This window comes from Mustela nigripes, chromosome 1, assembly GCF_022355385.1.
Source record: "Mustela nigripes isolate SB6536 chromosome 1, MUSNIG.SB6536, whole genome shotgun sequence".
In the NCBI taxonomy this organism is placed as follows: Eukaryota; Metazoa; Chordata; class Mammalia; order Carnivora; family Mustelidae; genus Mustela; species Mustela nigripes.
Window position 1 is genome coordinate 50,993,415 of NC_081557.1, and position 21,539 is coordinate 51,014,953.

At 54.9% G+C, this 21,539-nt stretch overlaps 1 protein-coding gene across 6 annotated transcripts in view; it reads right to left on the reverse strand.

Annotated features, from left to right (window-relative positions):
* The window catches only part of GDPD5 (glycerophosphodiester phosphodiesterase domain containing 5), an 83,368-nt gene that overhangs the window by 32,607 nt on the left and 29,222 nt on the right, over window positions 1-21,539 (reverse strand). For 3 of the 6 annotated variants that reach the window (XM_059411064.1, XM_059411016.1, XM_059411035.1), the window contains exons 2-3: window positions 20,652-20,735; window positions 9,575-9,751 (exon numbers count right to left, since the gene is read on the reverse strand). In XM_059411064.1, the coding sequence (XP_059267047.1) occupies window positions 9,575-9,691 (117 nt within the window). In that variant the 5' untranslated portion in view covers window positions 9,692-9,751; window positions 20,652-20,735. Of the gene's footprint in view, window positions 1-9,574; window positions 9,752-11,111; window positions 11,234-20,651; window positions 20,736-21,539 lie in introns of all 6 variants that reach the window. The other 3 variants (XM_059411044.1, XM_059411053.1, XM_059411026.1) reach the window with 2 other exon arrangements.

Sequence of the window (21,539 nt, forward strand, 5' to 3'; positions counted from 1 at the left end):
GAAGTGTGGGCCCAGGCCCTGCAGCTTGCTGCTCACCTCAGGCCCCTGCTGGCCCCACGCTGCAGCCCCAAGCCAGGATGCACCCCCTCAACCACCCCCAACTCCCCACCACCCAGGGTCCAGAAGCCAGCCTTGGCTTGCCCACAGACTTCAGTGTCACAGGACGGCAGAGCTAGCACTGGGTGCTGGCCTCTTGTTTCCCAGCTGTCACCACCCACCCCCCTTTCCCTGGGCAGAGACTGCCTCTGAGCCTCCAGGAGAGGTGCCCGCCCTGTGTCTCTTCCTGCAGCTCCAAGGGTGGGTGCTCTCCCTCTGAACTGAACGTCCTTCCTTCAGAGACAGCAGCCGGATAGGGACACGCTGCCGCTGGGAGCCCAGCAACACTGGTTTCGGACCCCAGACTGGCCACCAGGAGAAGACATGCGTTTATTCTCTTGAGCACCAGCTGCCTGCACCGTAAAATGAGGACAGCAGGTTGGCAAGGTAGCACAGACCCGCAAGGACCTGCATGTCCCTGTGTCCCTCCCTGAGGTGCCACTGACCTCTGCCCCCTCCACGGCCTCCCTGAAGCTGGCTCTCCGATACCACACAGAACAAGTCCAGCCAAGGGGCAAGAAATATTGGGGTCAGATGACCAGGGGGTGGGGGGAATGCAAGCAAGAGCCACTGGACTGTACTTCTCAGCCCTCCTCCCCACAAGCCTCGGGGCTGTGTGCCACCAGCTTAGGATCAAGCCTCAGCTTCCTCCTCTGTTCATGGGGATGACATCACCTCCACGTCATGCATGGGAGGGCTGCCAGGCCCGCATGTGATTACAGATGTAAGCTGTAAGTTGCCAAATCCATGGTTGTTCCTTTAATTATCATTTCACATCTGACAGCCCTTTAATTACGTGAAGACAGTGATCAAGACTACCACCCCCCCGCTACCCCCCCTGCCCTACACCAGATTTTTTCCGGCTGCTGAGGATAGCCAGTAGCTCACCTGCCCCCAGCCTAGGATGGGTGCCAGGGTCGGCGGGGTGCACGGATGCCCCGTGCCCACTCCCAGCCCCACAGTGCCAGCTGTGGGAGGACAGAGCCCTGCGTGAGCTCTTCACAGGGTGGGGGCAGGGTGCTCCTGAGACACCCCCGCCTGCTCCATCTCCTTTCATCCTCTCTTCTCTCAGCTCTGCAAAGCAGGCGCTAGAGCTGGAGGAAAGCAGGGCTTGGAGAGGGGAGGTGACTTGCCCAAGGCCACAAAGGGCAACCCTAAGAGTGAAGCCAGAATTCACACCCAGGTCTGAGTGCCTTCAGCATCTCCAACTATCCCAGAGCAATGGTAAGTAGGACAGGTAATTATCCTGTCTGACCAAGGAGGAAGTTGGCTCAGAGGGGTAAGGCCTGGCCCAAGTTCACCAAGTGAGTCATAGGCCAGGAACCCTGGAATTTCAGTTAGAAAAGTGTTCAGAGACCATTTCGCCTCATCCTCTACAGACCCCATTCTGAAATGGAGAAACTGAGACCTGAAGAAGGGGAATAGCCTGGAAGCGAGGACACAAGATCAAGACATGGTAAATCAGTACGGAAAGGATGGCGCATTTAACAGATGGTGTTGGGACCTCTGGACATCCATTTGTTAAAAATTTAGACCCCTACCTCACACTCCATACTAAACCAAATCCCAGCATCTGTGTCCTTGCCACCACTCTCTTCTAGTCACCCTAGACACACGTGCTGAGCCCTGCCTGCGCAGTGGGAGGTGAATGAGGTCTGGAATCCCATTGGAGCAACCCCCACAGATGACCGAGCAGACAGCAGGCAGCTCCAGTCCTAGGAACTGGTGTGGAGAATAGGACTGCTCAGGAGACAGCCAATTACAGGAGGGGGTACAGTCTGGAGGGCTTCCTGGAGGAGGAGATGCCTGCAATAAATTTGGAAGGAAAGGGCTTGCTGAGATGACAGGTCAGGGGGCCTGGATTGGGGCAGAGGGAGGGAGTAGAAGTATAATGGCGCAGAGCTCAGCAGCTTTTATTTGGGGGAACTGGCTTCCTTTCCTATGGGCATATAAAAGCTTTCTCTATGTCAGAGTATTTGCTTGCATCTATACTGTATATTTTCTCTTATTTGATCATTTTACTTTATTATTTTTTAAAAAAGATTTTATTTATTTATTTGACACAGAGAGACAGCGAGAGAGGGAACACAAGCAGGGAGAGTGGGAGAAGGAGAAGCAAGCTTCTCACTGAGCAGGGAGCCCAATGCAGGGCTTGATCCCAGGACCCTGGGATCATGACCTGAATCAAAGGCACACACTTAACGACTGAGTCATCCAGGCGCCCTGACTTTATTATGACTTTTGCATAAAAATTTAAATTTTGGGGGTGCCTGGGTGGCTCAGTCAGTTAAGTGTCTAACTTCAGCTCAGATCATGATCTCAGGGTCGGGGGATTGATCCCTGCATGGGGCTCCATGCTCAGTGGAGTCTGCTTGTCCCTCTGCCCCTCCTCCCCCACTTGTGCTCTCTCACAACACATGCACAACACATTAAATAAATAAAATTTATTATAGGTTTTGTCTTTGGTATTGTGTTTAAGAAAGGTAGCTCTGGGGTGCCTGGGTGGCTCAGTGGGTTAAGCCTCTGCCTTTAGCTCAGGTCATAGCCTCAGGGTCCTGGGATCGAGGCCCGCAGAGAGCCTACTTCCTCCTCTATCTCTGCTTGCTGCTCTGCCTCTCTCTCTGTGTCAAATAAATAAATAAAATCTTAAAAAAGAAAGAAAGAAAGAAAGGTAGCTTAAGTCTATATATCTGACTTGTATTTTATACTGGTAATTTCTTGGCTTCGTTGTTTACATTCAAATCTGTAATCTGCCCAGCTCTCTGTCCGCCTCTGTCTACGGCTCCACGTGGATGTATGCGTGCACGCACAGAGAGAGGCTGGAAAGCCATTTCTCTCAAGTGTTAAGATTAGAATTCCTTCTACTTTACATCTTTCCAAGTCGTTTGAATTTCTTCAACAAATGTGTACTTCCTAAATAGAAAAGAGGAGTTTAAAAATAGAAAAAAAAAACCAATTTAATCCATCTGGAATGTATTTGGGTGTGAGGTAAGAGGCAGGGATCTAATTTTACTTCCACCAAATGGATGCCTCAGCTGTCCCTGCACGGTCTGTGAAGTCTGGCATCATTTCCGTGCTCATGATGTGCGCGCGCTGCTTCTAGGCTTTCTAGTCTGTCCCAGAGCAGCCCGTTCCCCATGGGTGGGTGCTGCCTGGCTGAGCTCTGCACCCTGTGCCTCCGCCGGGGTCCCCACTCTGATTTCAGGTCCTCGGCACCACATGGCCCTGCAGAGCCAAGAGAGAGGTTGAGGGGTGCCTACCCATGGAGTCTGCCCTCTTGCAGGCTAGGTCTCGGGCATGCCAGCTCTTCCAGTCATCCTCCTGTTTCACCCATGCCACGTGCCAAATAGGAGGACTGATATACCAGAAAAGCCTGGGAGATGTCAGGTGGGAAGGGTGTGGAAGGCCCTGGCAGGATTACTCTGGCCCTGACCCAGGAGATCTGGGGGGGAGTGGGTGGCCTGGGGAGGTTTATAGCATTAGGGCCAAAGCAGGGAAAGGGATTAGAGTCCCCACCCACAGCCAGCTCCTGACAGCCTAAGAGGCCGGATTGATTTTTCTGGGCTACCGAGAGCCAGGCAATTAGGCCTCTGACTGCCCTTGCTTCTGCTGGGGACTGCTGAGAGCGGCTCATTAGGCGGGACGATGGAACCAGGCCTGGCCTGCAGCATCCCGCCTCCCCGCACACACCAGCCCACAGGGAGATGGGAGTGGGAGAGCTGGGGGACCTGAGGAGGGGTTACCCCAGGCTCTTAGAGGGCCCTGCTAGGGTGGCAGAGTGCCGGGTGCCAGCGCCCCCTATCATCTCCCACCCTGCTTGGGCTCCCTAAGCAGACACTCAAGATGGTCACAGAATGTTAGCCGCTTCCCCTGGAGTGCACACGGCCATGCCGCCACACTGCCGGGCACCCCGGGCACTGGCCGGGGAGGAGCTGGGTGGAGTGTCGGGGTTCCTGAAGGCCAAGACGGGTGTGGCTTTATTGCTGCAATAAGGAGGATGACACAAGGTCTTATCCCCACTCTATTTGTTTTATTATATTATTATTATTATTTTTTAAAGATTTTATTTATTTATTTGACAAGTAGGCTGAGATGCAGTCAGAGAAAGGAGGAAGCAGGCTCCCTGTAGAGAGCCTGATGTGGGGCTCGATCCCAGGACCCTGGGATCATGACCTGAGCTGAAGGCAGAGGCTTTAACCCACGGAGCCACCCAGGTGCCCCTATTTTATTTTTTTAAATCCCCATTTTAGGGATTTAGGGATCAGAAGGCACCCCTCTGACCTGCTGGGCGCCTTTTCGCCAAAGCACCAGAAAAGGGAACAGGGAAGTTTATAGGGTGAACACGCTTTCACCAAGGTTGGGACAGCGGTCTCCCTTGTACAAGATGTGAGGGAGCACTGGTACCCCCTTGGGGCATATGACTCTGCACCTCCATCTAACCCATAAGAAAGCTGAGGCCCAGAGAGGGTCTGACCTGGCCTAGAGTCCCACACTAAGTCGCTGATGGAAGCAGGGTGGAGTTCAGGCCACAGGTCCCTGGCCAGGGATGCCCAAGTACTTTCAGCTGACTGCAGTGACACCCTGGAGCCTATGGCAAAGGCGGCTTTATCCAGGGAGCCCACCTTGTATTCCCGAGTAGGACACACTCTCCCCTGGAGGTCCACCTGGTAGGGCTAGGACAAAGAGGTGGGGACCCAGCTGGGGAAGTCTCCACCCCGGGGGCTCCTGCACACTGCCAGCAGGGTCCAGTCTCTGCTCCCAGGGTGGCCTGGGAGGTCCCACAGTGAAACCCACACCCTCATCTGCCAACCACAGCCAGGAGCACCAGAAGGCAGTATGCACCTGTCTACAAGTGTATGCTCGTCCCCTCCCAGACCACCCAATCCCCAAGAGCTCATCAGAGGCCTTGTCCTGGGTGCAGTCAGCAGGACGGCAGGCCTGGTCCCTAACTGGCTTCCTCACTACTCTTCCACTCCCCAGCTCCGTCATCCTGAGGCTCTGCCCCAAGACCTGGGCCCTGCTCCCACAACACTGAGTCCTTTAGGACACACAGAAAGTCACAGTCTATGGGGGCAGCCCAGGCCGGAGGTGCTACAAGAGCTCAGGGAAGTGGGCCTGGTTCTTTTTATGTTTAAGGAGATAACTCTTAGAGGAGTAGACATTTGCCACGAGCCTCGCAAGGTAAAGAGAGAAGGGACACTGCAAGCGACAGGGCAGCCTGAGTACAGGCCCAGTGCCATGAAGAGGTGAGGCCATCCTGGGAGGGGTTGGGTATGGGGGGGAAATGATGGACTTCCCCCAGCAGGGGTCTTCCTGAGTGGCTGCAGGGGCTCTGGTCAAAGGAGCTAGGCCACTGGGGGTGGGGAGACTTTGTTGTGTCCTGGACTCTGTTCCTGGACTCTGTGGGGACCACTCTCCCCTCCTGCCCCCCTCCACCTGCCCCGGGGAAACAGCATGCTTTCCCATTTCCATCTCTGGTCTCTGGAATAGCCTCACCCAGCTAGACTAGAAATCAGGCGATGGGAGGCATCACACAGGACTCCCTCAATCTCTTCCACAGATAGCTTTTTGATTACACCTTCCAAGCATCTCTAAAATCCCTCCCTTTGCCAGGAGCATGCTGCATATGCCTCCCCCAGGTGAGGCCTCAGCCCCGCTGTCTGGCTCCCTGCTCCTTTACCTCCCCTCCAGTGTCTCCGCGCACTCGCCACAACAGAACCAGACTGGTCCTCGCCCAGCCTGAGTCTAGCTGTGATCCCTCTGCCTGGGATGGGGAGCAGGCTCCCCAGCACAGCCTCAGGCTGCCACCACCTAGTGCCTAGCAACGACCTCCCTCCTCAGACAGAGCCACACGGAGGCCAGATTGCTCTCAGTTCCCAAGCACAAGAAGCTCTGGCACCCACAGCACCCCGTGCCTCGAACACTTCCCCATCTGGCTAGACAGGACTAACTGTCAGACAGCAGCTCAGGCCAGCTCTCCTGTCTGGGGTTTTCCTGGGCCTCAGCAGTGAGCACGCTGGGTGGCCTGGCTGTGTTGGTTCTTGTTGAGGAAATAGGAATTGGAATTGGTGCGTCCCAGACAAGATTGCTGGTGTGGAGCCCAAGGTGGGGGAGCACAGGCCTGGGGAGGCAAGCAGAGGGCCACACATGCCTGGCCTCCAACCCTGTGGCTTGAACAGATCACTTGTTCTTCCTGGAGCCCTCTCTGGGAGACAGAGGGGTCAAACGAGCTTAAAACAGCCTTCGAAAGGCAAATGCACTACAGAAATACAAGAGAGATGACAGCTGATGTCCGTCTCCTTCCTCATCTTGGGCTGGGAAGCTTCCCCAGGTGATTGACCTGAATGCCCCTCACTACATGAGAAGCTGGTTTGGACACTGTGCTGTCTCCCCCAGACACGCAGTCTTCACGGAGCCCTGGGGGACAGCCTGAGAACTGTCTTCTGTCCTACCCGGTCCTTAATTGGCAGTATTAGAGTAATGAGTCACAGACAACAACCAATTAATTATCTCCAGTTATAAAAAGCTTCACTTCCCCTTCCTAGCTGTCGAGTGAGCCAGCCTCCTGCTGCCGGCTCCTCCGCTCCCTAGGGGCTGGGGGCAGAAGAGGGCATTTCACCTCTCCCATTGGGTCCTCAGTTTCCTGTTCCCTTATGTGTCCAGTGTGTGTCCTGGGGCTGGGGGACAGTGAGAGCAAAGGCTCGGGAGAGGTGGGACTGCATAGGGCTGGGGGAACAGGAAGGAGACTGCCCCCATGGTCCATTCCAGTAGGGAGGGGCCCCTGTTCATCCCAGAACCTTGGAGGGCTCCCAGTCTGGCATTCAAGCCATGCCCACTCTTGCCCCACTTGTAGGGCTCCTGGTCCCATGCTCTTCCTCCCTTTGGCAACTTCCCAAATCCTCCTCCTGCCCCTCCTTTTTCCCCTTCTGGCAAGTTCTCACTTAATCACATACGCAAAACCTGCGTGTCCTCCCCTCCAGACTTCATCTTCCTGTGGTTCCTCTCATAAATCTATCCTGGACTCCAGGTGTGACGTGGCTTGAAGCCTCAAATTCTCCATCAGCATCACAGTAAAACCCACCCCACAGCAGAGAACAAACAGGGCAACTCATGTAAGCTCTTGCACCCCTGCATACAATAGGTACTCAATAAATGTTAACTGTTACTCTTGGGCTTTATTTCCCAGCCTGAGCAGGGCCATGATGAAAGGCTCCTGTGACTCACCACCAGTCTGTCACCCCATTTCACAGATGGGGATCAGAGAGGTCTGGCTTCACAGAATAAATTGATTCAGGGCTTGTCTGAGTTGGGAGGTGCTAGGGAGGCTCCCTCAAGAGGACTTGAGGGGAGGCAGTGCCTGGGCAGGGGGAGGAGAGGGGTCAGCAAGGTCTTCACCAAGGGAAGGGGGGGATGAGAAGAGGCATAGGCAAAGGTGGAGCCCCTGCCCCTTCTGGGGGCCTTTCCTCCACTGCCTTGGCAATGCCCCTTCACACCCAGCCTGTGCCCCCAGAGCTCACTCCCGGGCCTGTCAGTTCAGCAAAGCTTACGGAACACCTGCTCAGCCCCAGCCCCGACTCTGAAACACCGGGTCACTATTCCCCTCCCTGTGTCGGGCCAGAGAGCCCAGCCGGGCATCATGGTCTCCACCCGGGCATCTAAGGAGGGACTGGGAAGAAAGAGGATGGGAGAGAGAGAGAGAGAAAGGATGAGCAGCCTGAAGCTGGAACCCAGGAAGTGGGCGGGGAAGCGGAATGAGGTGGATGACAGGGAAGGAGGAGGAGGCTCATCTCAGCTGGGAGCTTCGGAGGGTCGCCTGAGGGGAGCTCACCCCAGTCGGCAGAGGCCCTGACACCCAGAGCTGCCACAAAACCTCCTCGCAGCCAAGCTGGCCTGGGGCCTCCTGTAGCCCCTCCCACACTTGCTCCATCCCTGGCACCCCAGGTGCTGGCATTTGCAGACACAGCCCCGCTTGGGCTCCCAGTCAGCTCAAAACCGGCCTCAGCCAACCACTTCCTCCACCCTGGGCCCCGTGCAGGCCGCAGCAAGGACCTATCACTTCCTGACTCTGAAGCCTGGATAGGCCTGCCCTGGGCCCACAGAGGGCTGCGAGATGTCCTGGGGGCTCTGCCTTCCCCCAGCAGCTACTCTGATGAGGACGACAGCCAAGTTGCTCACTGCTGGGGAGCTCAGCCGTCCTCCTCCCTACGCGTCACTGCCCCAGGTCCAGATCACAGCTCTGCCCCCTCACTGGCATCCCTGGCTTCTGCTTCCCTGTGCACAACGGTGGCGATGACACCTAGCTCCAGGGCTTGGTGGGAGAAGCGAGAGGGGCTGCATCAGAGCTCAGCACTGTACCCAGCACAGACACCTGGGGCCAGCCGCCCACTGAACTCCTGCCTTTCCTGACTCAGGGAGGACCTCCTGCTGGCCCCTGTCCCTGGGACCTGTCCAGTGGCCTGGAGCAGGCCCTTGCCTCTGTTTGGCATGTCCTCTTCTCTGGGCTGGGAGTGGGGACGTGGTAATGTCAGACTGTGTGCTCACCAGGTAGCACTTGCTTCTTACCCTTTGGGGACTGTGAACCCAGGCTCCTGACTCAGGCCAGGGCTTTGTTGGTCCCCAGCACAGGCAGAGAAGGAGGGCAGGAAGGTAGACTAGCTTCCCCATGCTCCCCCAATCCAGAGAGCCCCCCCTCCCCAGTGATTCTTGGCTGCTGACCTCAGCTGGGTCACCCACACCGTTGGCCACTCCAGCCTGTTTCAAGGCTGGCTAAATTTGGACCCTGGGTTCTTTGTTTAGACAAGCAGCAGAGAGGAGGAGAGCTGTTTTCCAGGCAGCAAATCTTTTAGATAAATACTATTTATCTCCCTCCCTTCCCTCTTGAAGGAGTTGGGTTCCTTCAGGGAAGAAACTAGATCCGGCGGCTAACAGTGCCCCAGGGACGGAAGCGTCAGCTCAGCTGAGGGTCTGGCCTGGGGTGCCAGCTGCCAGCTCGGACAGGCCTGTGGCTCAGGTGACGGTGCCCTGGTGCCAGCCCATGGCCCCGCCAGCTCCCAGGTTCCAGGATGGCCTGGCCTACCTCCTCACCCTCCCCTCCAGCTACCCGCCTGCCCACCTGCCTAGCTGCCAGGAAGCTGAAAACTTCTGCTCACCTTGGCAGGGGGCTGGTGGGGGCGAGAGCCCTTCCTCTTGGAGTGTCCCTCCTAGGTGCGCCCCTTTCTGCCCAGACCTCAGGAGCAGCCCAGGTCCTGGGTGTCAGGGGAGAGTTCACTGGCTCCATCTGGGACAGGATGGCCTACTTCCCTGCCCGCCTAGTCAGGTAGATTCTGAAATGACCATGGGCCTATTTTAAAGAAGGAAAGATTGAAACCCAGAGAGGCATTGACTTGTCCGGAGTCCCATGGCAGAGTGACAGAGCTGAGAGCCTTCCCCCAGGCACTGTGGTGCCCCAGGTCCCCTGCCTGATCCCAGGGCAGCTTACCGGCGTGGTGTCATCGTGGGACCGCTGGTAGCGCTTCCAGCGGCAGCCGTAGATGCCCGTGAGGCAGGAGAGGCACAGCTGGGGCTCATAGTACTGGAGCGGCTGGTGTCTCACCATGCTCTTGCCTGCCGCCCCGGCGCCCGGCCCTCAGGCGCCCATGGAGGCCCCTGGCGGCTCCTGTGGGAGGAAGCACAGGCCTGTGAGGAAGGGGAGGTGCAGGGTCTTGGCACCAGACAGCCCAAATCGCTGCCACGCGGTTAGGTACCAGTCCCCGCCCAGGGCCCTGCCGTGAGGCCTATACAGCTGGAGGCCCGCACACTGGCAGCACCCCTGGGTTGGTCTCCCGCCCCTCACCCCAGACCCAGTCACTCCCAGCTGCACCTGCCCCGCACCTGTCTCTCCTTCCTGCGCCCAGAGTGCCTTTCCCTTCGAGCTCCACAGGGCGCCATCATTCCCCTCCTCTCCTTAGGTCTTTGCTCAAATGTTCTTTCCTCAATCACGCTTTCCCAGGCCCCCTTCCTCGACCCCTTCCCAAAGCCCTCAGCCATCCTCAGCTTTATTTTCTCAGTCACGACCTCCGATGTACTTGGTCGAAAATAGGCCAGGCATGGAGTGACCCCGGTATGCCTCCTGTGGCAGGTGTTGTGTCCCGGAGCCGATGGATAACTGGACAAACTGAGGCTCGGGGAGAGAAAGGGACGGTGCCCGGCAAGCAGGCCAGTACCGGGCTGGGGCCAGTCCGAGAATCTGCTCTGGTCCACAGTGCTCACGGCTTTGGGTTCAGAGAATCCTGTTGTGGTTGCGGGAACAAGGAGAGTTGTCTTGAGGTTTGAGTCGCTGCCACCAGCAGCAACTGGCCCGGCCCTGCTTGGCACCCTGGAGATGCCTGCTGGGGGCTCTGCCACTCGAGGCTAGCCTCGGCCACATGGCCTCTGGCTCCGGTGCCTCAACACCCTGACGAGGGGCCTGGGGCTCAGAGAAGCCCAGTGATTTTCCCAAGGAGCCAGGACTCAACCCTGGGTCCGTGGGACTCCAGAGACTTGAGCCACATGGTATGTATGGGGTCCTGTCCTCGGTCTTGGGGACAATGTGAACAATGTGAACGCAACAGGCACACTGATGCCTTCAGGGCCCCACAGGGCCAGTGAGGGACAGACAAAGCCTCTCACTTGCACTAACTCTTCTAGTGACCTTGGGAAGAATTAGCTTTTTATCAAGATCAAATTCAGAAGCCAAAAAATTCACCCTTTTAAAGGGTACAATTCAGTATTTAGCATATTGTTTTTTGTGTAGTCACAAAGTTATACAACCATCACCACCAATTCCAAAGCATCTTCCTCATCCCAACAAAACAGCCAGACCCACTAGCACTCACCGCCCCTCCCCCTCTCCATAGCCCCTCTTCTTTTCCCCCAGACCATTAATGTACTTTCCGCATCTATGGATTTGCCATTTCTGGACTCCTCCTGTCATTGCAGTCATACAGTAGCAGCCCTTTGTGTCTGGCTTCGTTCATTTAATGGTTCTCGAGGCTCACCCTGTCGTAGCGGGAGTCAGTGCTGCCTTCCTCCTCAGGGGCTGCAGGACACTCAGTTGAACGGACAGACCATTTTACCCATTCATCGGCTGTGAGACCTCTAGGCTGTTACCACTTTCAAGCTGTCAGGAATAACACCGCTAATGAACAAGTTATCGTGTGAGCATGCTTTCCTCTCTTGCGTGCACATGCTTTGGAACAGAAGTGCCAGGTCATACGGCAACTTCATGTTTAACCTTCTGAAGAACGGCCAAGAGTCGTTTTCATAAAAACAGCAAAGCAGCGCACCATTTTACGTTCCCCACATATCGTTATTATCATCCCCATTCTCCAGATGGGAAATCTGAAGTGCAGAGAGGTTTAGCCATTTGCCAAAGGTCACACAGTAGAGCCTGTCAGTCTGGCTCCAGGGGCCTTGCTCTAACCTGGGAGTTGGTAAAATGTAACTCAGGCACCAGATCTGAGCGGTGGACTGTTTTTGTATAGCCTACATTCTAAGAGTGACTTTTCTCTATTTCTATAGTTCAGGGGCAAAAAAATAAAAAATAAAAAAAGAATCAAAACAAGAATATTTTGTGACACATGAAAATTATGGGAGAGTCAAGTTTCAGTGTCCATAAATAAAGCTTTATTGGCTGCGCCACATCATTCGTTTACATATTGTCTATGGCTGCTGCAACAGAAACTCTAGAGGGCAGTGGTTGTGACAGAGACTGAAGGGCCCACAAAGCCTAGAACTTACTGCCCAGCCCTTGATGGGGGCAGTCCGCTGACCCTGGCAGCCTCCGGGCTGGCCACAGTGGCTCATAAGCTGGTATTCTGGAGAGAAGAAAGGCAGGTTGTAGGCACTTAGCATTTTGCACGGAGGATCAGGATACACTTCCAGGAGGCAGCCAGCGGCTGAGGCCTGTCTCTAAGTGCCCCAGGGGCCTCACCAGAGGGGCAGGCTGGGCCTCAGGCCCACCCACTACTTCCACCTTGGCCTCACTCAGGGCCTCTACCTACCCTCATCCCCCCAACCCGCCCTCCACCAAATGCTCACCTCAGCACTGGGATTACAGCCTCAGCTTGGCAAAGGGGGTGGGGAATGCATTAGGGCTTTGCTGGGAATATCGACTGACTGACTCGGAGCCTCCTTATTGCTGGGAATTGTGTGATGTAGCCTCTGGGCCCGTGGCTCCCGGGGGAGGCCTGTGGACCACAGTGCAGCGGCCTGGGGCTCTGGGAGCCAAGACCAGCCCAGCACATAAGGGCAGTATGGATGGTGTGCGGCTGCAGTTTGGGGACTTAGGTCCCATGGGGTTGGGGACAGGGAGGGGTCATGGGGGGGTTGCTCTCAGCTCCGGAAGGAGTGTGTGTTCACAAATGTACTCCCACATTTGCAGCCTTGCAGAAGGGGTAGAAGGCCAAATCTTACCCCAAGACGAGGCCTCTACCGGTCAGATCAATCACATGTCTCACCTTTGCTCTGTGGCTGGGGCCTCCGGGATTCTTCCCTGATGCTTGGTTTCTCAATCTGTAAAATGGTTAATGGCCTTTGCCAGGACTCCTACAGGAGACCAGATTACAGGGGGGGGAGTGCCAGGAAGGCAAATGGCTGCAGGGACCAAGGTACAGCAGGTACCATGATCAGGGCATTCCGTGAACAGGAGCCCACACCCAAGCTCCCCTGTTCTCAACTGCCTCTCCCAGGACTACCAGAGCCCAGCAATGATTCTCACATGTCCTCGGCCCTCCCCTGCCCCGCCCACCACACTGAGCCTTACAAGGCACAGGAATGGAAATTCCACTTCAGGTTAGGGAAGCAGAACTGCCTGCACTAGGCCTCAGCCTAGGGCTCAGCTGATCGTGGCTCTCAGAATCGCCTCCCCTCCCCGGCCCCGTAAGTGTTCACACTGTTCTTCATGGCTGGGGCATTCTGGGGAGGCAAGCCTCCTCTCTCTCCTCTGCATGTTCTCCTGGGACCTTTTCATCCACTCCCGGGGCTTCAGTTACCAGGTGTGGACAAGCCCACTCAATCGTTCCCTCCTGACTGGGATAGCCAGTGACTCCTAGCTGCCTCCAGGGGTGTCCCCCAGGCCCTACAGACCCAGCACAGGCCACACTGACCTCCTTACCACCTCGACCTTTTTCTAACATCCCTCATAGTCTCTTCTCATGAGCCCCTTGGCCACTGGTCCGGCCCGAGTCTCATACCTCCGCTCGATAGGAAATCCTCTGGCCTCCTACGGGGGCCACACCCCACCAGTCTAAGGCCTGCCCTGTGGCCAGAGTGAGCTCTTTCACAGGCAAATGGCCAGGACCTGCCTCTGACTCTCCTAGCTTCACCTTCCAGAACTCGCTGTTCCTTCTGCTAATGAACACCTCCCCACACTTTGAGTCTCAGCTCAGATGTTAACCTTCTCCAGGGAGTCTGCCCTGAGCTCCAGGTTTGGTTAGAGGGCTTCCCAGCTTCCCATAGTCCTGAGTATCCCTCAGTCTTCCCCAGGCACCCTGGGCAAACACGGCTGACAGGCCTGCCTTCCCCATGGAATGGCCTGAGTTATGTCCATGTCCCCAGTGACCAGACACAAGAGGTGGTGGGGGGCACTGGGGACCTTCCGGACTGGATTCCTGTGGGGGCCTGGAAGTTCTGCAAACAGAGGTGTGCTGTTCAGTCACTGAGCAGTTAGACATGCTCCCAGAGACCAGACTCTCCCCAGCCTCCCTAGGATACCTCCCCTTCCTGCCAGGGCTAATGACATTACTTAGGATTGATCGATTTCTCCAAGCAACCTCCAGGGCTGCTAATACCAGCCAAGTTCCTAAGAAATCCCTAGCTGGGACCTCCTCCTGGCTCTAGGATAAGAGAAAGCCCTCACCTCTAAGCCTGTTGTTCAAGGGCACCCCTCGGTCCAAAGTTCCATTTTCTGTCCAAATTCCTGGCCCCTGCCCTGAACTTTTATAGCCCCCTATTTTATACATGGAAGGGCCTGCAAGGGGTTGGGCCTGGGATGCAGTGAGCCCTTGCTAATGGAGCAGGAGCATGATACTGACACCTCCAGGCTCCTCTCCCATTGTGACATCTCAGGCACAGAACTGACCCTCGTTCCTATACTTCCCTCACATGACCACCACCCTCACTGTCCAGGACCATGCTGCCTGCAGCCCCCAAGCCTGTTCTCTCTCCTGAGAGTAGAAAGAATTTCAGGCCAGCTGTCGGTGCCCTGGTTCCACCTTGGTCTTCAACTGACTTGCTGTGCAAGCATGGATGGCTCACTAGCTCTCTCTGAGCCTTACTTTACTTGCCTAAGAAATGGGGGACTAGATTGAATGACACCAAAAAGGACCCAGGGGCACCTGGGTGGCTCAGTCAGCTAAGTGTACGGTTCTTGATGTCAGCTCAGGTCATGATCTCAGGGTCATGAGATTGAGCTCTGCAGCGATCATCACGCTTGGCACGGAGTCGGCTTGAGATTCTCTCTCTGTCTCACTCTGCCCATCCCCCTGCACTCTTTCTAAGTGCATCTTTTTTTTTTTTTAAAGATTTCATTTATTTATTTGACAGAGAGAGAGAAGGCACAAGCAGGGGGAGCAGCAGGCAGAAGAAGCAGCAGGCTCCGCTGAGCAGAGAGCCTGATATAGGGCTCTGTCCCAGGACCCTGGGATGATGGCCAGAGCTGAAGTTAGCCACTTAACCAATTGAGCCACCCAGGCGTCCCTCTAAATAAATCTTTAATTTTTTTTTTAAATGGGGCACCTGTGTGGCTCAGTGGTTTGAACCTCTGCCTTCGGCTTGGGTCATGATCTCACGGTCCTGGGATCGAGCCCTGCTTCGGGCTCTCTGCTCAGTAGGGAGCTGCTTCCCCCTCTCTCTCTGCCTGCCTTTCTGCCTACTTGTGATCTCTCTCTGTCAAATAAATAAATAAAATCTTAAAAAAATTTTTTTAATTCTTTTTAAAAAGGACCTAAGGCTGCAATAAAAAGGAACAAAACCTGGATATATGCTACAACAAGAATACATCTTGAAAACAGGGCCGAGTGAAAGAAGCTAGTCACAGAAAGTGACATGGATTATACCTGTGTCATCTCCTGATGACAATCTTCCCAAGTCAAGCTCCATGGCCTTCTTTTATGCATTGGAAACATGGGCCCTAGATGAATGGATGAACAAACCGGCCCCCCCCCCCTCCCGAGAACAGAATCAGTCTCAGTGACAGAGAGAAATGCACAATCGAGCCACATACATGCATGAAGAGATCTTAACAGCGTGTTATTCCGTGACAGAGGCCAGTCTGAGAAAAGACTACACAACTGCACGATTCCAACTCTGTGACACGCTGGAAAAGACAAAGCCATGGGAGCAGTAAAGAGAGCAGAGGTTGCCAGGGGTTGAGGGCGAGAGAAAGATTTTTAGGGCAATGACACGACTCCATACGATGCGTTAATAATGGGTGCATGTCATCAGACATTTGTCAAACCCCATAGAATGTCCCACAGCACAAGTGAACCCTGGTGGAAACTAGGACTTTGGTTAATGATACTGTGTCAGCATTGTCTCAGCAGTTGGAACGAACATACCACCCCAGCATAGGATGTCAATAAGGAGGGCATAGTATAGAGCAGTTCTTTACTTTGTGATCGATTCTTCCGTAAACCTAAAAATGTTTCCCAAAGGCTATTAATTAAGTACCTGTGCATTCAATTTGATACCTATATCAGTCGGTTGATGAATAGACAGATAGGTAGGAGGGAGAGACTAAGTGACTCACCCAAGGCCAAACTGCTAACTGGGGAGGAGAGAAGATGTGAACCTATGACTGTCAAGTCTTTCCGTGGCCCCAGCCCCGGGTAGGAAGGTCTGCCCACATTCCTGCTGCCTTCCATGTCTGTGCCGGCCACGACGCCCAGCAAACTGCACATCAAAGGGCCAAGCCCAATATTTTGGTTGGCACCAGGGGAGCAGGGGCAGGGAATAGGGCTGAGAACCCAGGGGAGGAAAAGGGAAACCCCTGATGAGGAGGAGGAGACCTGAGCTTCTCCAGCGGCCTGCCAGGGCCTCGGGGAGGGAGGCGGGGCACATGAGTGCACAAGAAACAGCCCCCTTTCTCCTTGGCCACAGCTGCCCTCACTGGCCTCAACCCCAACCCAGCCTTGGGTGACCAGCAAGCTGGGTGGACCCCACAAGCCTCTGGCCTCGGCTTTCCTGTCTCGGGATACATGACACCAGATGACAGCCTTTTAACCACTTGTTTTCTCTTCAGCCTCCGGAGAAAACCGGAGACAGGGCAGGACAGGAAGGAGGGAAAGACAAACCCCATGGTCCTTGCCCAGTCTGAGAAGAGGCCCCTCCCTTCCCAAGAGTAACGCTGGGAGCCCTGACTAGAACAGTCAAAACAATGATGACAGCTGCAGGAAGGCCTGTGACATGGTTAGAGCCCCAGGCCAGGGCTGCCCCCGCCAACATGCCTCCACCATCTTTGACGAGGACCACGGTATAGGTAGTCACAGGCTTGGTAACTCACAGTGATTACCCCAACATTCTCCTAGAGTAAAACCTCAGGCATAAAAGGCACAGGGTTATGAGGACACCTCCCCATAGTGCTCAGGGAACACAGCCTCCCTGTGGTCCTTCCTCACTGCCTCTCGTCCATCGCCTGTGCCCAGCACAGGTATACCTATCATGGCCTTTGCTCTGGGCCCCTCTGCCCATCTTCAAGGCCTGGAAAACTCCTACTGAGCTCAGCTCAAAAACCCCTCTTCCAGGAAACCTTCCCTGCCCACGTCAGGGTCTCTTCTGGGTCTCACTAACTCCTGTGCCTCCTTGGATCCCGGCACTTAATCATTGCAGGGTGACTTCTAGGACAAGGCAGACTTATGCGGAATTCAGAAATAAGGAAGGATCTGTGGCAAAGTGGGGGGACACAGGGGCTCTAGGTAGGGGGATAGCACAAGGAAAGCCTGGTGGCTGAGAGGCATGAGCAGGGCTGAGGGCGGCCCCAGGCTCCAGCCAGCAAGTGAAGCCCCATGTGGGCACCATCTGGGGGAGGGGGTCTGTTGCCAACAGGAGACTCCTTGCCCTCTGGGAGACCAGGGGTAGCAGGGCACCTCCAGGTCACCCATCAAGATACCAAACCCAAACCCACTGAGACAAATCCCTGGCTTTGGCTCAGTGGCTAAAGCTTGGGCTCTGCAGGAGGCTCAAAGAATCAATCAGGCTGTAATTAGGGTCATTATTCGTCTCTTTCCACAGTGGTGCCAGGGCTGCCTGTTTATCCAACACTTCCGTGCCAGGAGACCTCTGATTTCCCTTCCCCTCCAAGCAGGCCAAGCCAGACTGATATTCCAGGCTGGCTCCAGACCCCGGTGAAGGGCTCCCCAGTTCTTCCGCCCCTCTTGGCTGTCCTCCTGCAGAAAGGGCTCTCTGCTTCTCCCTCGGGATGGGATGGCTTCCTTGGAACTGTGGCCTCGGGGACGATTTATCCCCTACCTAAAGCTCTTGAGCTCCCTCAGTCTATGTTTAAGAAGCCTCTGCTCTGTGGCAGGCCCTGCTGGGAGCCAAGAATGATTCACAGAGAATGAGACACGAACCTTCCTCTCGAGGAGACAAGCACGCTACCCAAATGGCAGCTACAGCTACAGCCCGTGCCCGGTGCTTTCCAGGGCATGAGGGCCTCCACACACCCGCTCACAGAGCATCTGGCCAGCTCCACAGGGCAGGAGCAGATCCGCAATTTATAGACAGACAGGGAGGAGAGGCTGGTGGAGGCCTGGATAGGTGTGCCGAGCTTCAGTGAAGGCCCTACAGGGACAGACATGGGGGTCTCGGGCGTGTTTACGGCTGCAGGCTGGACAGGAGCCAGGAATGGACCCTGCCCGGGGGACCTGGCTTCTCTTGACATAGGTGGGACCACTGTTTCCCAAGTCAGGACTATGTGTATAGGCTGAGTAGTTCACGGGAATGACCTGGCCTTGCTCTGAATGTGAAGCTTAGCATCTCAGAACTTAAAATCTAGCTCCAAGCTCTCAAAACCAGGGTCTTAGAATCGACTCACTCAAGACTCATACAATCATGAAATCCTGATGCAGTCCAACAGGGATCCAAGAACTATCCTTGGATTTTCAGACTATCTTTGGATTTCAGACCATTTCAAATGTCAGCAGAGAAAGATCTGGAACATTCCATCCAGCCACCCTTCTCATGTAGAAATCCCCAGTACAGCTCCTAGGGGTGGTTCCCCAGCACAGGGGCCTGCGTGGGCTTGCATACATCCTGTGATAGGCCCCTCCCTCCCTGGAAGGCTGACTTCTTCCCCCCTGAAGCTGCCAGGACCCCTACTGCTGCTACCCACTGGCACTGACAGGTTCTCCCCGGAGCAGGCAGAGTGAGCAAATATTCTCAGGGCTTCTGGCAGGGCCTCAAGAATCAGCCTGGGGGCTTGGTGAGGGGGAGCCTTCCATCAACCTCTTGTCTAGGCTGACACCCCAGTCCCTCCCAGGAACATGGTGATTCAATCACAGGGACTAGGCTGACTTTTTCCGAGGCCTCTCCCTGGGTCCTCATGAAGGAGGAAAAGGAGAAAGCTGAGTATGGCAGAGACTTGCACTAAGCAAACCTGTCCCTGCCCAGTTTTTACTCCCGGAGGGAATGGAGAGCATTGATTTATTTTATTTATTTATGTAAAATAGCAGTTATCATACAAATGGGCTTCCCAAGCAGGCCCTTGGGGTTGGGGAGAGAAGCAAGGCCTATCACTTAAGGAATCTTTCTCTTGCTTCCTTCCCCTTATATCTACCAGCATAGCCTCACCTCCCCCTTACCCCTCTTCACAGCTCTCTGCTCTAAGCGCACCACATTATCCCGTCTCCCCACCTCCACACCTTTTGCTCAGGCTGGGCCCTCTGCCAAGAAAGCCCTCCCCACCACCCCAGTTCAAGTCCTGTCCATCTTAACAAATGGACCCTGTGCAAAGCTCAGTCCGATCCCCCCCCCCCCCCCCCCAGATGCCCACTGCCTCCTATCTCTGTGTTCCCGTCATCTGGCAGAACTCTCCAGACATGATCGCAGGCCTCTGTGCCCAGTAATTATCTGCTTCCCTAGCTGCCTTGCCTACCAGGCAGGATTTCAGAACCATTTAGCCAAGCTTTTCTGAGGAACCCAGTGTCTGTGACCCTGCACAGGGCGACGGGGACACAAGATACCCCAGTCCCCATCCCCAAGAGGGGAGTCACTGTGCAGGGGGCCTGTGTCTCTGCACTGGGCCTGGCACCAAGGAGGCCGCAGGGTTATCTGTCAGTCGGAAAAGCTGGTTGAATATGCAGCGGAAGGAAAGGAGATCAGAGCCTCTTAAACCACGCTACTGTGCAGCCGTTTCTGAGCCCTTTCCACTTCTGCTCCTGAAGAATAATTAGCTTCTCCCAATTGACAGGAAAAAAGGTTACTAAAAAAAGTCTCAATTAAGTATTTTCTCCCACAATTTTTGTGTAACCCCCTGAGATCTGTTTACACACATCTGCTCTGGGTCTAGAACAAGATGGCCTCAGCCTTAGCACAGAATACTGGACTTCCTGTTACTCTGTCTCTCTTCATCGTGGTGTCCTGTGAAGGACAGGGGCCCCTCTACTTCCAGGATGTCTGAGAACTGGGGCCTAACCTTTTCTTCCCTCCTTTCAAATATCTAGGTCTCCCTTCTGTAACCAAAGAAAACTGGACTTACTCGAATGCTGAGGAAGAAAGCTGCAGGAATTTGCTGGCCCAGCATGCCTTGAAGGTTCATGCCAGTTCCATGATTCAAGACCTCCAATTCCATCATTTGCTATTCATTCCTTTGGCTGAAGCATAACTTTCTCTAGGATTATCTTTTAAAATACCAATCTCTCCTGGAAATGGGAGCCCTTTAAACTCCCAAATTGAAAGTCAAGGAAACTTAGTTTAATATATGGCTCTAAAGGCAGGAAATCACAGGGACTAAGAATGTGCATTGAGAGCCAATCTGCCTGGGTTTGAGACCCAGTTCTACCACCTACTGATTGGTATAATACAACCAGACCTCAGCCTCCTTATCTATAAAGTGGGGATAATAATAGCACCTCCTGGGGCACCTGGGTGGCTCAGTGGGTTAAAGCCTCTGCTTTCGGCTCAGGTCATGATCCCAGGGTCCTGGGATCGAGCCCCACATCAGGCTCTCTGCTCAGCAGGGAGCCTGCTTCCCCCTCTCTCTCTGCCTGCCTCTCTGCCTACTTGTGATCTCTGTCTGTCAAATAAATAAAATCTTTTTAGAAAAATACTAGCACCTCATGGGTTGTCGTGGGGATGAAACAAGCTAATATGTGTCAGGGGCTTAGGCAAGTCCCTGGTACAAAGGAAGGAATGGTCTACCAGACAGCTCTACTGAGGGCTTCTGATTATTATTACTCTGTTTTTGTTTTTTTGTTTTTTTTTTTTTTTTTTGTAAACTGCACGATGCTGTCCCCATTAGCAGCCAGTGTGCTTCCCTCTGTAGCTTGTCTCTAACCTCCCCTTCCCCCCCGCCACCAACACTTCCCTTTGCTTTTCTTTACCTTGAAGAAGGTATCAGTGGTTGTGACCGGGGCTCCTTAGGATGTCCTGTCCACAGAGGCGGTGATGTCACTTCCCTGGGACAGCTGAGGGGACAAGGGGACAAACCCAGTCATATCACTCATCAGTCCACCCTGCCTTCTCTCCCACCTGACCCTTTGCAAGTCCCCACATGCGTCCACCTTGTGCTGAGTGTGGGCCCCAGGGATGGGCCACACCTTGTTGCTGCCCAGGGAAGCTGCCGAGCTGACGGGGGGATCCAGCTGTGAGCAACCAGACCCCACACAAGCAATCCTACCTCCACGTATGCTGCCCACAAACGAGCCCTAACCCTAAACCCAGGGCAACCAGTACCCTGAGCCACTCCCACACCCTCTGGAACTCACAGAAACACAATTCAAGTCCCAGCTGCCTTGGAGAGAGACTGGGGCTACTTGTGGCTCCTGGGGTGAGGAGGCTGAGGTCCTTTCATGCAGCCCAGAGACCTGCTTCTCTGGAGGTAGCCACCGAACCAGCTGCTCTTCTAACCCAGCTACCAAGGAGGGCCGGGGGGCTGGAGGCGGGATCCAGGGCACCACAATTATGTGGCTAACTTCTGACTCATGCGCTGCCTCCCCCATCCCCAGCTCCTACAGCTAGAGGGGCAGCCCTCCTGTCTAGGAACTGGGCGGAGAGATGGTACCCATAGGCCATGGCAAGAAAAGGAGAGAGGAGGCAACCCTGGGACAGTGCTGCAGGTTCGCGAGGATGCGGCCACATCGCCCACAAGGGCTGGCGTGACTGGGAGCCTCCCTGGGCCTCTCAGAGAGTCAGAGGCAGAGCTAGGCCTGGGACCTTGGCCTCCTGCTGCTGTGCAGACCCACAACAGGGGTGGTGGCTCAGGCCCATTG